This window comes from Cupressus sempervirens, chromosome 9 (assembly GCF_028749045.1).
Source record: "Cupressus sempervirens isolate cs-2001-9-10 chromosome 9, ASM2874904v1, whole genome shotgun sequence".
Lineage (NCBI taxonomy): Eukaryota > Viridiplantae > Streptophyta > Pinopsida > Cupressales > Cupressaceae > Cupressus > Cupressus sempervirens.
The window spans coordinates 588,715,874-588,740,174 of record NC_143126.1 but is presented as its reverse complement, the minus strand read 5'-3'; the positions used below and the strand labels follow the sequence as shown (position 1 = coordinate 588,740,174).

Genomic DNA, 24,301 nt, shown 5'->3' with positions numbered 1-24,301 from the left:
TTTTTCATTGGACATTTTAGGTATTGATGGGCTTGAAATTTCATATCACGCTAACAATTGTTTGCAGGTGTTGATGGAATACTCATAGAATTCTGAAGCATTGTGAAAGATAACACAGTTTCGCCTAAGATCTCAACTTGTTGCTTCACAAATTTAACAAACTTATAAAGGGTTTGAAACCCCATTTCTCAAACCACAATCAGGATTCCTAAACATTCCAAAAGACTTGATTAGGGATTAAAATATTACCATTGAAATCATTCTTCCTAAGCCGAAAGCAAACCAAAAAAGTCAATTCAGTTGAACAACTCCAGGGAAATTGAAAACGAATTCAATTTCAATTTTGACTTGTAGGCTCTTAAACTGCTATTTTAAGAAATCCAGGTTAGGTATTTACATTTGCTTTCTAAATAAAATACTGCTATGACTGATATTGTTTGAACCCATTTTCAAACACTGGGCAATGAAATTTGAGATAGTTTTAACATAGGAAAAACTAGGAACATGTAAAGTTTTAACAGATAAATCACTGATAGCTGGCAACCCCTTCAACTGTTGCTACAACATTAGAAACCCTAGAAATAATATCCGTTCGACCCCTTTGCAAAGTTTGCAGACATAAATAAAAAAACCTAAAAAAGCTATTTTCTAACTATAACCGCAGAAGAAGTAGAATGCCTTTGTTTAAACACTAACAAAAAAGAAAATGCACATAACTTTAAACATCCACCTTAAGGAAAACAAAACCGAATCGACCCTCAAAATGGCCAACCACGCAAGACGTAGGATAAGGACTCTGATCCCTCAAAGTTTTGAAGGCTTCAATCAGTAGGTAGATGTCGTTCAAAGATTTGCATAGCTCGAATCACTGCGTTAACGTCGGCTGATTCTCCAAACCCTCAACAATAATGCATCATGTGAATGCCTTGGAAAGGTGCACGATGTCCTCCACAAACTCAAACACAAACAAAATCCAGTCGCTTGCATCTTGCCTTTAACACTGCATCGACCTCTTAAAAAATGGTTTTAATGCGCCATTGAAAGAGTATTGAGAATAAGCATATGAAAGATTTCACCGTCCCATTTGCCAGCTGCCTCCTCCTCGCACATGACGATCACAATAAATATGACAGCTGGTTGCATTTCCACATGTACTCGCTTAGCTTTTTCTTTTTTTACTATTTAAGAAAAACAAAACGAATAAAACCACTGGGATAAAAAAGAAAACCAATAGGAAAATGAGGAAATTGGAATAAACTGGCAAATTAGACACTGATAACTACTATGCACCATAGAATATATATTTTTTTTTGCCTATCATCCGAAAAATATAGAAGGAGAATTAATAATTCATCTGAAAACAATAGTCTCTGCGTTTTAAATGGCAGGGACTAATAAAAACAAATTGAAAGGAATAACCCCCATTCTATTTGGCAGCTAGGGTCGAATGTCAAATTTAGGCCGTACTGACCCACCGGAAATGGTTGGGTTTACGGTGATGGGTAACAATAGATGGAGCTCAGAAAATTGTCCCAGATTAATTGGCCTGCAGGGCCCCCATGTCGTATAGATCCACTGTTTCTTGATCATGTCCCGTACGAACACTTGGAGTTGTGGGTCAGCCCGTATTGAACAGAACTGTCCATTTCTTCAGAAATACGATAGATGCATAGAAGGGTTCAGAGGAGCTTCACTTTTGAGGTCAGCATATCTCTGAACTGTCTCTCTCACTCTTCGGTGCAGGGTAAAATGTGACGGTCTACTGTACGACTGCTGCCCAAATTTGACAGCTTACCCAAAATGTACGTCTTTCTAAACTTTTGTATAAATATTGATTTTATGTCCAGGGCCCAAGGCTGAGGCTGAGGATTTTGGGGTTTTTTTTTTCCAAAATATATGTATCTGAGGAATTGGGGGTTAGTTTATTTTGGAACTTTGGAGTTTAACTTTTAGGTTTAAGATGAGTTCTTAGGGTCTGTTTGGTTGGAGGGAATAAGAATGTATATTGAGAATAGGAATGACTATTCCAATAACAGCTATTTTTTGGAATGAACATAAGGTCGTTTAGGGCAAAATAGAAATATGTATTTGTATTCCGTATTTCAATTTGCACACCAACTGGAAAATAGAAAACATAGAAAACATTCACTAGACTTATGTACACATTCACTGAATTAGGAACTGAATATTCCAATTTAATATTGAACAAGACCTCTAGAAATATCTTTTAGGAATGACTATTTCAATAACAGTTATTTTTTGGAATGGACATAAGGTCATTTAAGGGCAAAATGGAAATATTTATTCCTATTCGATATTTCAATTGGGAAACCAAGTAGAAAATAAAAAACATAGAGAACATTCAATAGACTCATGTACACATCAACTGAATTAAGAATTGAGTATTCCAATTTAATATTGAAGAAGACCTCTAGAATATCTTTTATTATTCACATCTATTTTTTTAGAAATAATTTTTTTTTTTGACTAGTCACATCAATTTGCTAAACAAAGAATGGCAGGCACCCATTGGACTACAAAATCTGGCTCATCTTAATTAGGTAGGACTTTTGAGAGCAAGGGATCGCTAAGCTACATATGGTTATAAAAACTGACTGCTCTTAATAAGATAAGACATCAAACAGCCAGAGGATAAAAAAATTGGCGAACATTAATTGGATGAGACTTTGTTTTAATTGAAGAGAGTTCAACTATAGAACAGCATCATGGCTGTTCAAAGAATTAGATAAGACTTAATATGGCTATACAAGATTTTTTTTTTCAATAATAAAACTAGTCTAAATGATCTTTAGGACTTTTCTAAACCAGGAACATAAGGCTACAAAATCTAGATATGACATTGGACAACTGCATAGGAGTCTAAAAATTAGCTGACCTCAGTTGGGTAGGAGACTAATCTGCCTAGTGTGACTAAAACACTGACTGATGTTAATTAAATTTGTTTTTCCCAAACAAAGGATGCCTTGTTGATTAAATTAGATAGTACATTGGACAGTCTCCCAGGCGTATAAAAATTGACCGCCTTCAATTGTATATAGATAGGACCTTAAACTGTCCCACTGGATATAAAATCTGGTTACGTACATGGGGCACCAGAATGTACAGTGTTATAGTATATTTTACCATTGTGATCTTATAAAATATACTATGTAGTCATACATTCAAATGGTCCCATAGCTATTGTACAAAAACATGTTTGGTTCAATTGAATAGGACTTTCTAAAGTTAGGACAGGCAGGTTATCACAAGGCTAAAAGACGACCAGATTTTCTGATGTCCTTGTATATTTGTTATTTAGTCTAATTTACATAACAAGTATTGTTTGTTAACATTGGTGTTCTGTAGTTTAGAGAAATTGTTTTGCCAAACTAGGAATTAACTCTGTCTGAGGAATTAACTCCATCTGTGTGTTAAGATTTTTCCTCTTAATAGGAAATAGTGATAGAAAATGACAGTTGCTTATCACAAAAACTCAGTTAACCCATCAAACTGACGGTGAATGATAATGTGTCACGCTATCCAAAAAGGTACAAATTTCAGAAGCCCAAATAGGTCGAAAAGGGTTTTAAAACGTGTCAATTATATAAGCTGCAAATTGCAGGTCCTCGAAATGCGTTAAAGTATTGTGATGGGAACAAGTCGTTAGTAATGTACTAGACGGCATTGAAAATCCTGGACTCTCCATTGCCTTTTAAGCAGAAATATCTGCAGAGTGTAACCCAACCTGTGACAAGTTGTGGGTCTTGAACTACAGCCTGCTCCTGTTTTTAGTCTTTGTAAAGATCTCATATGGCAGGCTTTTCTGTTTATGATCAGACAAGCATGAATTCAGACTATCCATTATTGGATTTTATGGATGAATTGCTTGCTGCAATAACTAGTGGCACACTCTCTCCTAACCTGTGGTCAGAGCCCAATTCCACCCTTTGGACAGCAGGCAATAATAGCCCTGATTCATTTCACATTCTGGGAAACAACACTGTCTGCCCTCCATTGGATACAAATGGATTAGGGCATCAGCCAAGGAACTTCCAATCTCTTTGGGGCTCACAGAATGATGAATATCCATTTGCATTTGAATGTGATAGTTTGCCTCCTGTTTTGGAGCATAATGTGCAAGAGAAGAACCAATGTGCTGAAAAAGCCTCGATATCAATCACCAAAGCTTTTGAACCAGAAAATTGTGATGGTGAAGTGTTATTAGTCCACAACGCTGAAACAACTCCAAGTCGGAGGACCAGGAGAAAACTTAAGCAGAATGGCAACTCTTGTGTGGATAAGGTATCTGTACCCAATTCTATTGAGAAGCAACCTTTCTTTAGCAGTAGTCGTAGAAATGTTTCATTGTTTGAGTTGAGCATATATGTTTCCGAATCAATCATATATGTTTTAATTAACTTGTTCTTATTCATGATTGTCTAGAAACCTTTGAAACAACATTTCAGGTTACAATATTTGATCATTCTAATGATATCTCTACTTCTGTTTCAGGAGTTGGAGGAGGATAAATGCCAGCAATTTAAGAGATCAAAATATCCTCAAGTGGGCTCTGATAATAAAGAGAGTGAAGCTCAATTGCCTCGAAAGATTGTGAAGAAGGAACCCAATGATGAGTCTTTTAAGGGTTTCATATGTGTGAGAGCAAGGAGGGGCCAGGCTACAGATAGCCATAGCCTTGCAGAAAGGGTAAATAAAGATCAATTCTCAATCTTTTACATTTATTATGAAGATAGTTCATATGTACACTATAACTATGGATTATAAATTGCTATCTGAAATTTTTATATTTAAACCTAGTACACGTATACACATTTATATTTTCATTATAGGCCAGGAGGGAGAAAATCAGACAACGTATGAAAATGTTACAGGAACTTGTTCCGGGCTGCAGCAAGGTACAATTCCTTTGCCTCTTTACTTAGCACTTACAGTTTTTCAATATATTTTTCAATAGGCTTGTCGTGGTCCCTATTTTTTAGGGATTATACTGTATGTGAGTTTTAAATCAGTGCTTAAGATCATACCGTGACCCATTCATGTGATCTGAAACATTGATTTAAAAATTCATATATAGTGTAATACAAATAGAACATTAAGTAGAATTATAAATTTTTGAAATCTGATATCAATAAGGTCTCGTTGTTTTAAGGTTGTAAGCAAGGCACAACTGCTTGATGAGATTATAAAGTATGTGAAGTCTCTGCAGAAAGAAGTGGAGGTAATGAGAATTCATATCAACATCTGAATTCACTGTACATATTTTTTTACTCTTCTTTTCATGACTTATATTTTGATACATATCGAATGATTCATCATCTATAAGTAGAACTCTAATTTTTAAGATTAAATTCTAATTATATTGTCATTAATATAATAAATCATGATTACGCTCATAAATTTTGCAGTATCTTTCTGAGAAGCTGGCATTGGCATCTGAATCATATAACCCTGAAAGTGATGGTAGCCAGTATGAATCTGTAAGAATTAGTATCTCACTATGTCTGATTTGAAGTTTATTTTGACAGTAAGAAGAAAAATAATAAATAGGAAATACTTTTTATAGAATATTATTGTGATAAATAAATAAATAGAATCAAAAAACAATTAATGACTATTGTTTTATAGTTCTCATGAATTGTCTTTCCAAGTTTTGCATGCAATTTCTGATGGTTACAGTAACTTGAACAGATATACCAGCTCTGACTTAGCATGGAATTGCTTGGAAAGATATAGAACAGTGGGAAACCGCAACTCAACTACAAGTACTTAAGCAATTTCTTTATGTATATTATTCTCTATACATCTTAGATAATTTAGATTTTGAGCTGTAGCATTTTAGATTCCTATAATAATTACAGTCTATTACAATAGTCTGTAAAATTTCTGAATTAGATTATCTTAACTCACTCTCTTTATCTAAATTTATGTATTTGTTGGTATAAAACTTTTATGGGTAGATTGAAAAAAACTTGGATTATTTTAATCCATGTATCTGTAATATCTGTTGATGTATGAAATTATCTGTTAAAGGTATAAAAATTTTATAAGTAGATTATGTGTATGTAATATTTGCTGATGTATGAAATTTTCAGTACATAATGATAATTTATAAATATTTTAGACTTAGATTATTTTGATTTAATTTATCAATCATTATACATTTTTCATTGTCTAGGATAATAGTTTGTAAACAAAATTATTAGATTATTTTAAGTTTTATAAACAATATTTTTATTAGGTTTCATAATTATAATAATTGTTAAAGATGTGATATTTTCAGGATTCATAACAAGAAATTATGAAATTATGAAATTATTTCCTACTTATCAAGAAATTATGAAATTTTCACATTAGACTATTTTAATTTATTTTATTTATTAACGTTTTCACTCATCTTCTATTATTATAGTATTTATTTAATTATACAATTTTTAACAATTCAAGACAATAGTTTTGGATTAGATTATCTTAACTTTCTTTATTAGTATTTGTGGATATTTATTGTAATCAGTTTGGTTTAACTAGTTATTAACTAAATTCATTTACACTCAATTAGAATGAAGTATTTCTATGTTATAAGAGTGCTTAAATAATTTTCTAAAGTAATGTGTAAAATATTTAAACTAGTATAGATATATTAAATAAATATATCTAAAGAAATGCCAATAGATATCCACTACAAAATGTTTAAAATTTAATTTACTACACTCAAAACTATTTATATTTCCTTTCTTTTCCATTTGTTTTGTTTTACTTGTTTTAAATTGATGATTTATATGTCCAAAGATTATATTTTTAACAAATATTTTATTTGGTGTGTATTAAATTAGTTTTAATACTATAATATATTTATAATAAATTTTAAAATTTTGACATGTAGATGGTTGTCAAATTTAATCTAAAAATATAAAACTTAACATTAACATGCTCACACCATGACACCACCCATTCTACCATTGTAGAATGCTTATCGGCATTAATTTAACAAACTAAAAAAATGATTTTTCTTCACACTCATTAGTTAATAAATTTGAGGTCTTATACATTTTCTGAAGAGAAAAATGGGTCTGCTTAAAATTTTTGGTACTATGAACAAGTAGAAAATTAATCATCCATCTTGCAAACCCCAATTTTTAATTCACACTGCAAATCATTTTGATGTATTACAAAACACCCAAATGGTTGATCAGTAGCCAGAAATAGAACCATTGAAACTAGTCCCGACAGATTTGCTGCATTTCTTAAACTGCATGAGGAAAGGAGTAAGGAAATTTCAAGGCAAGATTCAGGAGAATCCACTACCAATACAACTAGAGAATAGAACACTAGATGGAAAATGATGAAAAACAAGAAGTGTAGGCTAGACAGGAGTCAAAACTTGATGATCCTAGACAGAGAAAATTTTTGACGGAAGCATTGGAATGGAGATGGTAGAAATAGGACACAAATACCACTAGGGAAAAGAAAATATGGTCCAAAGAATCTAGCCCAAGTTAATCAAGGTAATAAAAACCAAGTACAAACTAGGTTTTCCTCATTCTTATCCAAAGATCAAGCAAATTATCTAGGAAATAGATCTGATGGGAAGCCCTATTCGGAACATTTAAAACCAATAGTTATTTCAACTGCTAATAGCACACCCATAGGTAACCCTAAACTACCTTCGCCATACTAGAATTTCGCTACAAGGATAACACTGCCTAATTTCCACCAAAATAATAGTTTTTGTTAGAAACCCAATAATGAAGTAATCTTAGACCAGCTTAAACTCCCACATACATTGCCTAATCCATATTTGCTCCCACATAGATAATTTTTTCCCTCAACCCACCTTAACTCAAGCAATTAGACTTATAGCACAAACAAACTAGAATTGAAATCCATGATTATCATTAGTAATGAAACCCTAGAAGTAAAATGACATGAAAGCCAATTGAAAGGGTTGTATCGATTTTGGGATGCCCTGAGAGACAAAGGAGAAAGTTTGGGGGACTAGTTTCAATCATTCAATCTGGAATAGGTAAGTATATTTCCTCTTTCTCACAGATTAATTTAGATCCATTGTAACTCTAAAGTAACTAGAAGAGAAATGTCGTCTTCTACATTATGCTTTTTTAAAGGCTTTATGGTTAATTTTTTCAAATGGTTACCTAATATTACTGAAGAGTCAATTCAATAGTTCAAATTTTTGAAATGGTTAATCATTAAAAACATTCCAATGGAAATATTAGATTCTCAAACTCTAGGTAGAATAGGATTGAGTCTAGGAAATCTGATAGGAATAGAGGTGGACAAAAAGACCCATAGCAGAAGAAAAATACTAGTTAAGTTAAATTCAGAAAGTGAAGTAAAGGGAAAAGTTAAAATTATAACAAACAAATCTATTTATAACTTACAATATGAAGAATATGAAGGACCAATCATAGACATATTGCTAGTCAATAATTCATCATCAATATATCCACCAAATCTTGAATTTAAATCCATAAAGAGAACTACAAATCTTAAAAAATTAATCAACAAATAAAGTGCAACAAATGCTGAGAATTTTCTCAAAGCCATCACAAAGGAAGGTGATCATTTGGGCCAATGCATTAGAAAGGAATCTAGAATACAAAGTATGATCATTTGAGATTTAGATAGTGAGGACATAGAAGAAGGAGAAATTCAAGATAGTGAAAAAATTAGGAAATTAGAGCTTTCCACAAATACTCCTAATGCATAGAACCCAATGAAAAGGAATTAAAGACAATGTTGAAAATAGAGCCAAAGTTATGGATCCAAATTTGGAGAAGAGTTTAAAGCTTATAGGCCATAAGCACAAGGAGGATGTCAAAAAGATTTAAATTTGTGATAAGTGTGCATAACACAACATGTCAATTGATGACATAAGAGAGAACCTAAGAACATACAATCAACTTATAAATGGGTTCATCCTAATTCACAATGATATTGTGGACTAGATAGAAATCTAGGAACATGCGCACACACTTCATCAAGAAGTTAATAGGGAAAATTTCGAAAAAGGAAAAAATTTAAAATGTGATCAAACAAAGGAAGGAGTAAACTATAACAAACATTTATCTCAAAATAATTAGTACACTATGTGCACACTCAAAGAAAGAACAACGACTAGGAATAGGGAGAAACAAACAGGCAACAAAATTGTCATGGAAGCTAGTAAAGATCAGTCAGTACCCATCAAGAAGAATGAGACATTCAAAAGTCCAATCATCTGAGCCCCCACTTTGATGATAAATAAGAAACCAAATAATATGGAAGGAAAAACATCCATAGATCATAAAATCAATAGTGAACACAAGATCAAAGAATCTGAAAGGATAAACACATTGTAGACAAGCAAAAAATATATAAAAGAGAAACCTAATAATCACAAAAAGAAAAAATTAAAATTCTAGTTGACTCCAGAGAATGGAAGAAATATATTTTCAACATCAAGGAATAATCTTCTAACCACACTAGTTGCATCAAGCTTTAAGTTCTCTTTTCCACCAGACACAATAACTATTGAGTTAGAAAGTGCTTCAGCAAACATTTAGCAAAAGAAACTTAATAAGATACCTAGGGAAGTAGCAACCTCGTTGAAGGAGATGTGGATAGACAACTTTGGGAATACAAAAAATGCAGATAAATGCACAGATGAATTCTGGGAAGAATTCAAAGTATTGGATCAATTAAAAGAAGGGCAAAATTCTGAAATAGAAAATGGGAATAGGAAAATGATTGAAGAAGAATTAACAATGGAAGAAGAGGTGAGGGTCATTTAGGAAGAATTACTGGAAGAAATTAGAATGGAAGAGCTGGAAAACAAGGAAGAAACAGGTGAGCATGCATTTTTACAATTAGAAACAAATAAAGGAAAACTAGGGATAGCCCAACTATAAATGGGATCTCTAAACCAAGAAGTGGGGAGCTAGAAAAAAAAAAGAAAGAGAGGTAGAAAATCACTAGCAGAGTTAAGGGTAGAAATTGGGAAAACAAAAAATCAGATATGGGACACATTGAAAGGTTGGAAGGGGAAGACCCTTCCCTATGAATAATGAAGATAACAATGTGGAATGTTAGGGGACTAAACACCCCTAACAAGAAGCGCTTACTAAATGAAATCTCACCTTATTTGATTCATAACTAATATTGATATAGGAAATACAAACTAAACAAACAAGAAGGTGAAAAACTAAATAAAAAAACTTGTCTCCTGGAAGACTCTACTTCAAGAATCAGAGGGAGCCTTAGGGGGAATAGATTTGATGTGGGATCTATGGAAGATAGAAGTAGAAGAAATATCAATAAACAAAAATTGAATTGAGGGAAGAGTCAAAATCCATAAAGAAGACATTCAACTCATAATCATAAATGTTTATGGGCTAATGCAAACGATAGAGAAGAAATTGCTATGGAATAAAATCAACAACTTCATCAACCACAATCAAGAAGAGAATATATGGGTAGGAGGAGATTTCAATGCCATTTTAGACTTAAAAGAAAAGAGAAGAGGCTCACAATCAATAACACAAACTTTGGTGGATTTCCAAGAATGGATTCGACAAGATAATCTCATAGACATCCCCTTTATGAACGTTCAATTCACTTGGTTTGACAGGAGAAAAAACTTTTGTCAAATAGCTAAAAGACTGGATAGATTTATATTTAAAGAAAACTTTCAGACCTTCAAATTTGCATTTCAATCTTCAATTCTGCCTTATGCCAGCTCTGATTACTTCCTTGTCAATCTTGAAATCTTTGAACGCATTAAACCAAATAGAAATCCATTCAAATGTGAAAAAATGTGATTCAAAGATAAAAGTTTCATGGAAAACAATAACAAATGGTGGTTGAAAATAGAAGTGGAAGGATCTAAAATGTTTTGTTTTTTTTTTCAAACTTAAAATTTTTAAACGATATATCGTAAAATGGAACAATAAACACTTAAAAAAAACATTTGAAGAAAAATTAGAAATAGAAGAAGAATTAGAAAATCTAAATTAAGATGTCATCCAACAAGGAATAGATAACGATGAATTTGAAAAAGAAAAAGTACTTGCACATAAACATGAAGACATTCTTAATAAAGAAGAAATATTTTGGAGATAGAAACCTTGAGAAACATGGCTTCAAGAAGGAGATCGTAATACCAAATTCTTCCATAATAGTACATTAGGTAATAGAATTGTCAACAGGATATTGAAATGCAAGAATAATATAGAAACTCTAATTGAAGAACCATAACAAATAGTGCAAAACTTAGTAAATTACTACACTGACATTTTAAACAACTACAAACATTCAAATCTCACAACTCAAAAGGTATTGTTAGAATCAATACAAAGACTGATTACTGAATAGGAAAATAAGATGTTAAACAAAGCATTTACAAAAGAAGAAATTTAAAATGCATTATTTAGTATAAATCCTGATAAGTCCCCCAATCCTAATGGCTTTCAAGCATTCTTTTCTTAGAAATGTTGGCATATATTAGGAGAGGGCTTATGTGCTACCATAGAAGCAACTAGAAACTCAGGCTCGCTATTGTCAAAGATTAATGACACTTTTATTACACCTATTCCCATGAAATATGAACATTTGGAACCTGGAGACTTCTGCCCTATCACTTAATGTAATACCATCTACAAAATTATATCCAAAACATAAAAAAAATAGGATTAAGCTAGTACTCCCAAAATTAATTAGTGAAGAGAAATTTGGCTTTATCCCTAATAGATCCATTTTGGATGGAATTATTATCATTCAATAATTTTTACGCTCAGTTCAAACCCGTAAATTAGCTTGCATGCTCATGAAGTTAGACATACAAAAAGCCTACAATAAAGTAGACTAGAGATTCCTATGTAATTCATTAGAAGCCTTTGGTTTCTGTCGGCAATGGATTAATCTAATCTATAAGTACATATCAACACCAAAAATTTCTATTTTAATCAATGGAACCCTAGAGGGATTCTTCAATTCATCTAGAGGAATCAGACAAGGGGACCCCATTTCACCTTTTATATTCATCATTATGGTAGAATCCTTTGGAAGGGCCATAAAAAAATGCCCTTACAATTATCCCCAAGAAATATGAACATTTGGAACTTGGAGACTTCTGCCCTATCACTTAATGTAATACCATCTACAAAATTCTATCCAAAACATTAAAAAATAGGATTAAGCTAGTACTCCCAAAATTAATCAATGAGGAGCAAACTGGTTTTATCCCTAATAGATCCATTTTGGATGGAATTATTATCATTCAAGAATTAATACATTCGATTCAAACCCTTAAATCAGCTTGCATGCTCAAGAAGTTAGATATACAAAAAGCCTATGATAAAGTAGATTGAAGATTCCTATGCAAAACATTAGAAGCCTTTGGTTTCTCTCGGTAATGTATTAATATAATCTATAACTGTATATCAACACCAAAATTTTCTATTTTAATCAATGGAACCCCAGAGGGATTCTTCAGTTCATCCAGAGGAATTAGACAAAGAGACCCCATTTCACCTTTTCTGTTCATCATTATGGTAGAATCCTTTGGAAGGGCCATAAAAAGGCCCAAACAGAAAATGAGATTTGGGTTATCTATTACAGAAGAGGTCAGTAATGTCACATGCCAACAATTCACTGGTGACACAATAACAGTAGGGGTTAGTACCCTAGATGAAGCTAGAAAGTATAAAGAAATCATAGCTACATATATGAGAGTGTCAGGACAAAAGGTAAATAAGGAAAAATCTAAAAATTTCTTCTTAAACACCAAAACAAATATAGAAAATAACATTTTTCATATTATGGGATATAAGAAAGGTAACTTCCCTTGCAAATATATAGGAATACAGATAGATAAAGGATCCAGGAATGAGAAAACCTAAGGGTCCATTTTAGAAAAACTTGATAAGAAAACTAATAATTGGAAAAGTAAATGGCTCACTAAGGATAGATGGGTAACCAAGATCAAATTTGTATTATCAACAATTCCTTCATACCAAATTCCATGTCTCCCACTTTTGAATGGTGTTAAGAATAAAATAGTCAAGAAATTTAGGGATTTCTTCTAGAAAGGGACAAAAGAAAAGAAAAAAACAAGAATTAATCAAATGGGACAATATATGTAAACCTAAGAATCTAGGAGTCTTAGGAATTAAAAATCTTAGTTGGTAGAATGAATCTTTTGGGGACAAATTGGTATGGTGAATGTACACAAATAAGGATGATAAATGGGTAAATCAGTCCACCACAAGGATTGATCAACACCTGAAACTTCATGTTACATTGTAGACCTCTTATCAATGATTTCTTAACATTGGATATTGGTCGAGGGGAAGAAGCATTATTCTATGAAGATTCTTGGGAAGAACTTCCCAAGCTCAGCTCTAACACTCTCCTTGAGACCATTAAACTTAAATTGATCAATCAATGGGGAAAGTTTGTTAAAGACTACAAATATAGAGAAATTATTAATCAAATAGAAATATGGAAGTGGAAGATAGTGGAAAACACTGAACTTACAAATCAAGAAAAAATATAGTTTAATCAGTATATTGATCAAAGACTAGTCAAACATATAGATCGTTGCAATAAGTAAATATGGGGGGGCTTGAAGGAAGGAACATACAGGGTTAAGCTAGGTTATGAGCTAATAAAAAATTCACAAAGATGGGAACAAATAGAAATCCCTCTTTCTCTTTGTTGGGATCTTGCATACCTTCCCAAAGTAGGTATATTCTTGTGGACAACATCCCAAAACAAAATCCTCATAGTAGATTGGTTCACCAAAATGGGTTTTGAAGGACCCTCAAGATGCCCCATCTACAAAAAGACTTTAGAGATGGTAGATCATCTTCTTTATCAATGCAACTTTGTCGAATCATGTTGGAACTAGCTTTGTGAGAAACTTAATTGGTCCTTAGCTCCCCAGCCCAATCTCTAGGAACACCTAATAGGCTTGCCAAAAGATGGACAATCTAAAATATATAACTTGAGGAAAGTCTCACCATCTATTCTCTTATGGGAGATTTGGAAGGAAAGAAATAAGAGAACCATCAATAGTGAGGGTATGTAGCTTAATTGTTCCCTAACCAAAGTAGAATCTAGTATCACAGAAGTTATGAATAATTACTTAAGCAATTACATCAAGGAAGAAGGAGTATTCTTAGAATGGGATGCACTTATGAAAAGGAACTAGAAAAATCTAATCAACCCCCCTTGAGGTTTATACCAAAACTAACAAATGAGCCCGAGAGAATTCCAAATGGCTTCCCCCACCAATAGGTTGGGCTAAGGTAAATTTTGATGGTGCGCCTAGGGGAAATCTAGGGATTGTTGGCCTAGGTTGCTACATCATTGTCTCAGATAAGTGGATCCTTAAATGGGCTAAACCATTCGGTATGTGCAAGATCATGGTCAACCAAACTATGGCCTTAAGTGGCAGTGAAAAACCAACAAATCAGGGTTATGTCAAATTGACACATAATTTTAAAGTGGTTCTGGACTTTATATCAAAAAGTTGTAAGAAAATAATTTGTAGAAAATTGAATATAGTTTCTAAACTACTAGGCCTTATCTGAAGAAAAAAATAATTGATTAGTCAAAAGTTTGGATTTTAATGCAGTACTACAAAAATTTCAGGGCAAAAATAAAAAGTAGGTGTATGTCTAACCACCTTAATCAAAATCAAATGATAATATTTTTTTAATATAATTATAAATATAAAAATTAGACTCATGCTTGGATGTGACACATATTTTTGGGTATTTTTATTACAAATAAATAATTAAATATGAATTTTCTACTAAAACTTCTTTGGAAAAAAAAATCTCGTGTTTGGCCACCTTAACTAATAGAAAACTTTACCAAATTTAATTTTTATTTTATTTTTCTTATACTAGGCGAAGCATAGAATGTGACGCAACTTTTGGATTTAAAAAATGTTATACCGTTTGAAAGTTATAGCTATTTTTCAATCAGTATGTCAATCAACACTTTACAATCATCTTCATTGAAAATTAACTAATAAATACTTATCGAACTCAAAATTTGACAACAATTATATCGATGGAATCTCGAGAGTGTTATAAAAAAACCCTTTTTGTTTCATTCAATTTCAATGAAAATAACATTGTCAGATGGCTATCCGAAGTCTGAGTGTTAGTGAAAACCTTCTCAAACATATTTTTTGGGTTGACCAAATAGGCTTGGTAAATAGCAAGCCTAATTGAATACTCAAAATCAAATCGGGTATCCGATCAGGCCCCTGATTTTTCAATTGAAATTTGCGAGGGAAATTTGAGAAGAAAGATATTCCAATTGCAATTTTGGAGGGAGGGAAATTTGAGAGGAAATAAATTTGAGAGGGAAACTTTAGAGTGTTTTAGAGGGAAATTTATTTGGGGGAAGTGTGGAGATTGATATTATTATTATTATATTATAGTAATATGTATGATTATTATTATTAAATATAATATAGTTATAAATATAATAATAATTATTATAACTAAATATAATATATTAATATATATGATAAATATTATTATTATTAAATATATATAGTAATATTATATGACTATTATTATATATAATAATATATATGGTTATTATTATTATTAAATCTATAATCTAGTAACATATATGATTATTATTGTTATATAATCTAATAATATATTATTATTATATTAAAATATACAATACTATATTATTATTAAATATAATATTGTCATAAAATGCATCAAAAGGGGTCATAGGTTAACCTATGACCCCTTTAGATGCATTCCCAATGGGTCCCTAGAGGTCCTAGGGGTCCTAGGGACATAAATTGTCATGAAATGCATCATCGACACATTGGAACCAACCAAATGCATCCCTAGGGGTCTTAGGAACCCTAGGGACATAGGTTGTGATGAAATGCATGGAGAGGGGTCATAGGTCATCCTATGGCCCCTTTCGACCCATATAAATGATTATAATATGTCCCTAGGAGTCCTAGGACCCCTAGAGACATATGTCATCATGGAATGTGTCGAAAGGGGTCATAGGTCATCCTATGACCCCTTTCAACCCATATAAACAATTATAATATGTCCCTAGGGGTCGTTAGACCCCTAGAGACATGTTGTAATAAAATCTGTCGAAAGGGGTCATAGGTCATCCTATGGCCCCTTTTCACCCATATAAATGATTCTAATATGTCCCTAGGGATCTTAGGACATCTAGAGACATATGTCGTCATGAAATGTGTCAAAATGGGTCATAGGTCATCCTATGGCCCCTTTCGAACCATATAAACAATTATAATATGTCCTTAGAGATCTTAGTACCCCTAGTGACATATGTCATCTTGGAATGCATTGAAAGGGATCATAGGTCATCCTATGGCCCTTTTCAACCCATATAAATGATTCTAATATCCCTATGAGTCCTAGGACCCATAGAGACATATGTTGTCATGGAATGTGTTGAATCAACCCATATAAATGATTCTAATATGTCCCTAAGGGTCCTAGGACCCCTAGTGACATATGTCATCATAGAATGTGTTGAAAGGGGTCATAGGTCATCCTATAGCCCCTTTCGACCTATATAAATGATTCTAATGTCCCTAGGGGTCCTAGGACCCGTAAAGACATATGTCATTGTGGAATGTGTCAAAAGGGGTCATAGGTCATCCTATGGCCCCTTTTGACTCATATAAATGATTCTAATATATCCCTAAGGGTCCTAGGACCCCTAAAGATATATGTTGTAATAAAATGTGTCGAAAAGGGTCATAGGTCATCCTATGACCCCTTTTGACCCATATAAATAATTATAATATGTCCATAGGGGTCCTAGGACCCCTAGAGACATATGTTGTAAAAAAATGTGTCAAAAGAAATTATAGGTCATCCTATGGCCCCTTTTGAACTATATAAATGATTATAATATGTCCCTAGGGGTCCTAAGACCCTTAGAGACATATGTCATCATGGAATGTGTTGAAAAGGTCATAGGTCATCCTATGACCCTTTTCGACCCATATAAATGATTCTAATATGTTGTTAGGGGTCCTAGGGCCTCTAGAGACATATGTTGTAATAAAATGTGTCGAAAGGGGTCATAGGTCATCCTATGACCCCTTTCGACCCATATAAAGAATTATAATATGTCCCTAGGGGTCATAGGACCCTTAGAGACGTATTTCATCATAAAATGTGTTGAAAGGGGCCTTAGGTCATCTTATGGCCCCTTTCCACCCATATAAATGATTCTAATATGTCCCTATGAGTCCTAGGACCCCTAAAGACATATGCCATCATGAAATGTGTTGAAATAGGTTATAGGTCATCCTAGGCCCCTTTTGACCCATATAAATGATTTTAATATGTCCCTAGGGGTCCTAGGGCTCCTAGAGACATATGTTGTAATAAAATGTATCGAAAGGGGGTCATAGGTCATCCTATGGCCCCTTTCAACCCATATAAACGATTATAATGTCCCTAGGGGTCCTAGGGCCCCTAGAGACATATGTTGTAATAAAATGTGTCGAAAGGGGTCATAGGTCATCCTATGGCCCCTTGAGACCCATATAAATGATTATAATATGTCCCTAGGGGTCCTAGGACCCCTAGAAACATATGTTGTAATAAAATGTGTCGAAAGGGGTCATAGGTCATCATATGGCCCCTTTCAACTCATATAAACAATTCTAATATGTCCCTAGCGGTCCTAGGGCCCATAGAGACATATGTTGTAATAAAATGTGTCGAAAGGGGTCATAGGTTATTTTATAGCCCCTTTCGACCCATATAAATGATTCTAATATGTCCCTAAGGGTCCTAGGGCCCCTAAAGACATATGTTATAATAAAATGTGTCAAAAGCGGTCATAGGTCGTCCTATGGCCCGTTTCAACCCATATAAATGATTCTAATATGTTCCTAGAGGTCTTAGGGCCCCTAGAGACATATGTTGTAATAAAATATGTCAAAAGGGGTCATAGGTCATCCTATGGACCCTTTCAACCTATATAAATGATTATAATATGTGCCTAGGGGTTCTAAGATCCCTAGTGACATATGTTGTAATAAAATGTGTCGAAAGGGGTCATAGGTCATCCTATGGCCCCTTTTGACTCATATAAACGATTATAATATGTCTGTAGGTGTCCTAGAACCCCTAGAGACATATGTCATCATGAAATGTGTTGAAAGGACCTATGGCCCCTTTCAACCCATATAAATGATTATACATCCCTAGGGGTCCTAATATGTCTCTAGGGGTCCTAGGACCCCTAGAGACATATGTCATCATGGAATGTGTTGAAAGGGGTCATAGGTCATCCTATGGCCCCTTTCGACCCATATGAACAATGTTAATATGTCCCTAGGGGTGCTAGAGCCCCTAGAGACATATGTTGTAATAAAATGTGTCGAAAGGGGTCATAGGTCATCCTATGGCCCCTTTTGACCCATATAAACGATTATAATATGTCCCTAGGGGTCCTAGTACCCCTACAAACATATGCTGTAATAAAATATGTCGAAAGGGGTCATAGGTCACCCTATGGCCCCTTTTGACCCATATAAATGATTATAATATGTCCCTAGGGGTCCTAGGACCCCTAGAGACATATGTCGTCACAGAATGTGTCGAAAGGGGTCATAGGTCATCATATAGCTTCTTTCGACCCATATAAACAATTCTAATGTGTCCCTAAGGGTCTTAGAACCCCTAAAGACATATGTCATCATGAAATATTTTAAAGGGGTCATAGGTCATCCTATGGCCCCTTTCAACCCATATAAATGATTATAATATGTCCCTAGGGGTCATAGGACCCCTAGCGACATATGTCATCATGGAATGTGTTGAAAAGCGTCATAGGTCATCCTATGGCCCCTTTTGACCTATATAAATGATTCTAATATGTCCCTAGAGGACCCCTAGAGACATATGTCATCATGGAATGTGTTAAAAGAGGTCATAGGTCATCCTTGGGCCCCTTTTGACCCATATAAACAATTGTAATATGTCCCTAGGGGTCCTAGGACCCCTAGAGACATATGTTGTAATAAAATGTGTCAAAAGAGGTCATAGGTCATCCTATGACCCCTTTTGACCCATATAAACAATTCTAATATGTCCCTAGGTCATAGGTCATAATAATAATAATAATAATAATAACAACAACAACAATAACAATATTATATGTTGTTATAGTAACAAATAAAAATAATATACAGTAAAAATATTATAATATAATATAATAATCATATATATATATATATAATATTATAAATAATAATAATAACAACATAATATATTATTATATATTAATAACATAGGTAATAAAAATAATAATATATATTATAGATTATAATTTGTAGATAATAATAATAATATATATTAATAACATATATAATATATTACATTATTATATTTAATAATAATAATAATACAATATAATAATACATTATAAGCTAACACATAACTCATAACTCATATAATAATATTATAAGCTAATACATTATAGTAATTTATTTTTCCCTCCAATATTTTGGTTCAATATCAGATATCTGATTTGAAATCGGGTATTTGATCTGAAATCGGATACCCAATTTTACTAGCATTATTTTCTCAAAATATTCCCTGTCACTGCAGACCCGACAACATCATTTTTTGTGAGCCTTTTTCATAGGTTTTAGGAAAAGTCACATTTTGGGGCCCAAACAATTGAAAAAAGTTTGATAATATATCCCTAGGTGTCTGATATTGTCATCTGAATGGGGAGCAGTAGTCATCGAAAGGCTAAATGCAAAGGGAAGGTATTCAATGAAGACATTGTGACATATAGGAAAAGGGACAAAGTAGAACACTGAAGGAGAAGACAAGGTATGTTAAATGTGAGTCAAGTTGACGATGAATTAGTTGAAGGTGAAATCATAAGTCAGATAATGAATATGTGTAGTTGGAAAATGAAAATGTACCAATTGAAAATGATAATGCTAAGATTGAAAATTTAGAGAATGAAAATTTGGAGGATGAAATGCTACCAAGTCATATTGTAAATTGCATGATTGACCATGCTGAACATGACAATGCATAGGAACCTAATGCATAGGAACCTTACATATCTCCTAATTATAATCGACATGAAGGTTCTAGAACACCAAAATGGATAATTGAAATGATGATTACCAATTCAGAAGGGAAAAAATTAGAAAGAACCATTCAATTATGGGCTTCAAGACTATATAAGATGTTTTTTGGCAACAAGACAGTGATAGAGCAATGTTAGCTTCTTATGCAGTTATTAAAGTTGCAAAAGATGAGACCTATGCTTTCCAAATTGAAGATTCATGTCAATAAAAAATTGGAAAGAAATGCCATTATTGTGAAGATCTTTTTAGTGCTCTCAATAGCATTGGGAAAAATAGTAAGGAGAAGGATAAGAGATCTTCTTGAAGGGTTATTACAACATCTTTGGTAAGTCATCATTTGAGAAAGGGTAGATATATGAGACAAACTTGTATTGACTTGAACCTAAATCATACTACTTTGAGAAGAGCACTTAGTCAATGACAGAGAATTGATGATCCTCTTCAAAATGAAACATGGGCTTTTTGTGAGAGACTTCCACATTCTAATAAGAAGCTATCCGATGATGTGAAGGAAGAAATTACACAATTTTGGCACTCCAACTCACGAGTATCACCCAATGCTAAAGACGTGTTAAAGTTGAGAATTGGCATCAGAGATCGCATGCCACATTCTAAACACTATTTTGAGGTAAGTCAAACTATGTTGTTCAAACAATTTAGAGAGAGTCATCCAAGTCTTCATATATCACAAAGGGCTTTTGAATCTTTGAAGCCATTTTATTGTGTACCACTTAAAATTTGAAATACATGTTGCAAATATCATGTTGAGTTTTCTATGCATGAACTATGATGCTCCATCTGTTCTACTTTGCATAGTAAAGAAATGTTGGAGAATTGTGGTGCTAGTGGGCTTCCAAAATCGTCAAGTGACTTCCTAGATCAATTTTTATGTCATAGAGTTGATGGTTGTTTCTTTTATAAAAATGCTTGCTTAAATGAGAAGTGTTCAGAATGTGGTGGCTTATCCAAGTTTGACACATGTTTCCATGAGGGGTGCGAACAAGATCTTGGAAAGACAATAGTTAAAAAAAGGTATAGAAAACGGTGAAATACACATTGAAGAGTGGGGGTGAGGGCTCTAGACGTGAATTGGTTGCAAAAGAAATTAGTGTGGCTAGTTTTATTTCAAATTTCAAGACAAATCTTTTCTACAAGTATGCAAGACATAGTCATAGGTCTCAGTTGTTGGATCAACAATTTAGAATGTGTATGGAGACTTTTCCCATTGGCACTATTATATCAATTGTTGATTTTGTTGAGAACTACACATTACAACCTCAAAATGAGACACAATCTTAGTATTACAACTCCATTCATATTGCTATTTTCATCCACATAACATATAGACATGCCCCTGATAGTGTGGAAGATAATCAAAAGATTATTAGAGAGTATCATTTTTATATGAGTGATGATAGATCTCACTCTCATGAGTTTGTGCAACATTTTTTGAGAATTATTTTGATTTCTTACAAGAGCATGCAATTGCTATGGATAGACATATCATTTGGTCAGATAACTGTATAGGTCAATTCAAGAATGCTCGCATGCTTTATTGGTTGTGTAGGATGCATGTAGAGAGGGGGGTGCCTCATACTTGGAGTTTTTTTGAGTCCGGCCATGGGAAAGAGGAACATGATGGAGCAGGGGCATGTGTGAATAGAGCTATAGTTAAGGAGCAATTGAAGATTTCAGCAATAGAGCTTCTTGATACTCGGAGCATTGTTGATTGGTGTAGTTTAGCATTATCACAGGGGGGGACTCTTGATTCATTGGTACACAGGTTCTTTTAGTTGGTTGATGAAGGGTCCATAGGTGATAGATCATATTTTTCTACAGTGAAAGTCTAATAAAAAATGCATTCATTGTAGAGCTCTGATTCTAGTACATGGACCATTTGGACATGATAGCTAGCTTGCTTTTGTCCTAGTTGTTTTTAGTGTGATTGAGATTATTATGAGTGGAGTGAGTGGGTGGACACATGGGCTCCACATTATCTTAATCCATTGTCTATCATACCCTTTATAAGAAATGATGACATGGAAAGTCCACTTGAGCATAACCATCTATCAGATCTTCTTCAACCAGGGCATGTCTTTGCATTGGTTGCACCATAGGGGATTGATGAGAAATCTGATTATTGGTTAGCACGTTGTGTAAGAGGTAAAAAAAATCTTGCACAACCGATCATAGATGATGATGGATTCACATATCCTACTAGTTTAGTGGTTGTCGCTGGAACATGGCTGCAGGCATACATGCTTAGAAGGAATGGAATTCCTACATTCAAAGACTATCAAAAGCACAAATAATTCTCATATATTCGCATCTTATTATTGCAACAAATGTAAAGTTGTTGAAGCATCAAGGAATACCAAAAGTAAAAGAACTTTTTACTATTACTAATGCTGATCATGAAGCCCTGTTGGAGACCCTAAAATAGAGAGAGGACCCTACTAGAACACTCGACTAGGTATATTTACTTCTTACGTTATTTTCTTCATAATGATTCAATGAACTGATGATTATCTTGTTTAATACAATAAGTTACTAATATTTTTTATGATATTGGAATGTAGTTACATCATGAAGAGTGGGGGGGGGGGGGCAAGGTGTTGGGGAGAATTCCTAAAATTTATGATGTATTATGATGTAAAATGTGAAGTTTTTTATATATATGGTTTTTGTAATAATGAAAAAGATAGGTTAAATTAATTACATATCCTAATTTTGTATTTTGGTAGGTTCTTTGTAAGGAATTATAAGAGGAAGATATTGAACAAGTTCTTGTAAATCATATTTGCATGTGATACAAGGCTCTAAGGATAATTTTAAGAGCATTTATAGCTATATGAATATTGAAGCAAGGAGACAATGAAAGAAAATTGCTTCTGGATATCTTATTACAAGTTTTGCTTTTTTCTTATTTGACATAGAGCTGACATTATGATTATTAAAACCATTTTTATCAAACTAATCAAATAAGACAAATCTAGAAAATACTAATGAACAATTAGAATACTTGATTCTTTAAAAAACAATTTGGGGAAGGTGTCAATAAGTTTGATACTCATTCACAATGAGGCATTGAAACAAGAAGTGATTTTATGATGCTAATATTGTGTAAGCCTTTTACTACAAGTCTTATCAATGCATTTCATTTCTTTTTATGGTGTGAAGTTTCCATTGTATATTTTACTCATTATTTTATTCTAATAATGTGATCTTGTATATTGTTAAAGTTAAACCCTTGTCTTTTTTTCTCTTTACCCATATGTGACAAGTTCTTGCATACATGTGTTCTTTAGGGTTTCATGAATTTATATTGTTCAAATTCTTCAATGGAAAAAAAATAAAGCAAGTCTACAAGGCTCCTTATGACCATCCACTTTTGTAATGGACACAAGACCCCATGGTGCAACTATACTTGCCTTGGGCATCAATTAGTCCAATAAAGTGGATTTTTAGTTATTTCTATATTTTTTAGGCAGTCTAGGTGTTTAGAACACTATTAGGGTCCCAAGGAGTTTTTGGAATCTATTTACAAGAAAATTTTCAATAAAAGTTGTCTTAGTGCAAAAATTACAAAAAGTTGCTTGGCAACTTTTGCAATTTTCTTGACAACTTTTCAAAATGTAACTCCTAATGGCTACAACTATCCATAGGTTGGTTTAATTAGTTGCAAATAGCCTATAAAGGCTTTGAAAATTTGAATAAGGAGATAGATTGAAAAAACACATTGTACTTGCTCTCAAATCAACAAAAACTTGCTGTTTCTAGTGCATTTTTTCTGATTTCTCACGTGCAATACGAAACCAAGTGGTTGTAGGGTGAAATTTTTGCATTGATAAGTTGAAAATATTCATTTAGAAGATCTTGGTTTTGGTTTGAAGTCCCTATCAATCATTTTACAAAAGATATCCTATTTTCTTGGTTGCTGGTTTGAGAAACCCTTAAAATCAGAGTTTGGTCACAAAAATGACCCTAACTTGATTCTCCACTAGTGGATTTCTTTCCATTTTGGCATGGAGAAAGTTAGGGATGTACTTTATCATATTTTGGAAGTTTTGGAGCAGGAGGTTGCATTGGTGAATTTTGAGAGCGAGCCCTAGGTAAAATATCTTT

The 24,301-nt window shown here is 33.2% G+C and overlaps 1 protein-coding gene across 2 annotated transcripts; it reads left to right on the top strand.

Annotated features, from left to right (window-relative positions):
* Window positions 1-3,665: 3,665 nt before the first annotated feature.
* On the top strand, window positions 3,666-6,071 carry LOC149540058 (basic helix-loop-helix protein 80-like). Of its 2 annotated transcripts, none has more exons than XM_089799447.1 (6): window positions 3,666-4,302; window positions 4,513-4,707; window positions 4,893-4,916; window positions 5,171-5,239; window positions 5,427-5,498; window positions 5,710-6,071. In XM_089799447.1, exons 1-6 carry the CDS (start codon window positions 3,811-3,813, stop codon window positions 5,722-5,724), a joined length of 867 nt encoding a protein of 288 aa, XP_089655573.1. In that variant the 5' UTR covers window positions 3,666-3,810; the 3' UTR covers window positions 5,725-6,071. The 2 variants fall into 2 exon arrangements, with proteins under 2 accessions (XP_089655573.1, XP_089655572.1); XM_089799446.1 differs by having other exon boundaries at window positions 4,851-4,916.
* The last annotated feature ends 18,230 nt before the right edge of the window (window positions 6,072-24,301 follow it).

Bases quoted from the DNA above. Each gene is read 5' to 3' on its own strand.
- LOC149540058 (XM_089799446.1), top strand. From the start codon at position 3,811: ATGGCAGGCTTTTCTGTTTATGATCAGACAAGCATGAATTCAGACTAT. The intron at 4,303-4,512 runs GTATCTGTACCC...CTTCTGTTTCAG, and splicing joins GCAACTCTTGTGTGGATAAG to GAGTTGGAGGAGGATAAATG. The intron at 4,708-4,850 runs GTAAATAAAGAT...TTTTCATTATAG, and splicing joins GCCATAGCCTTGCAGAAAGG to GCCAGGAGGGAGAAAATCAG.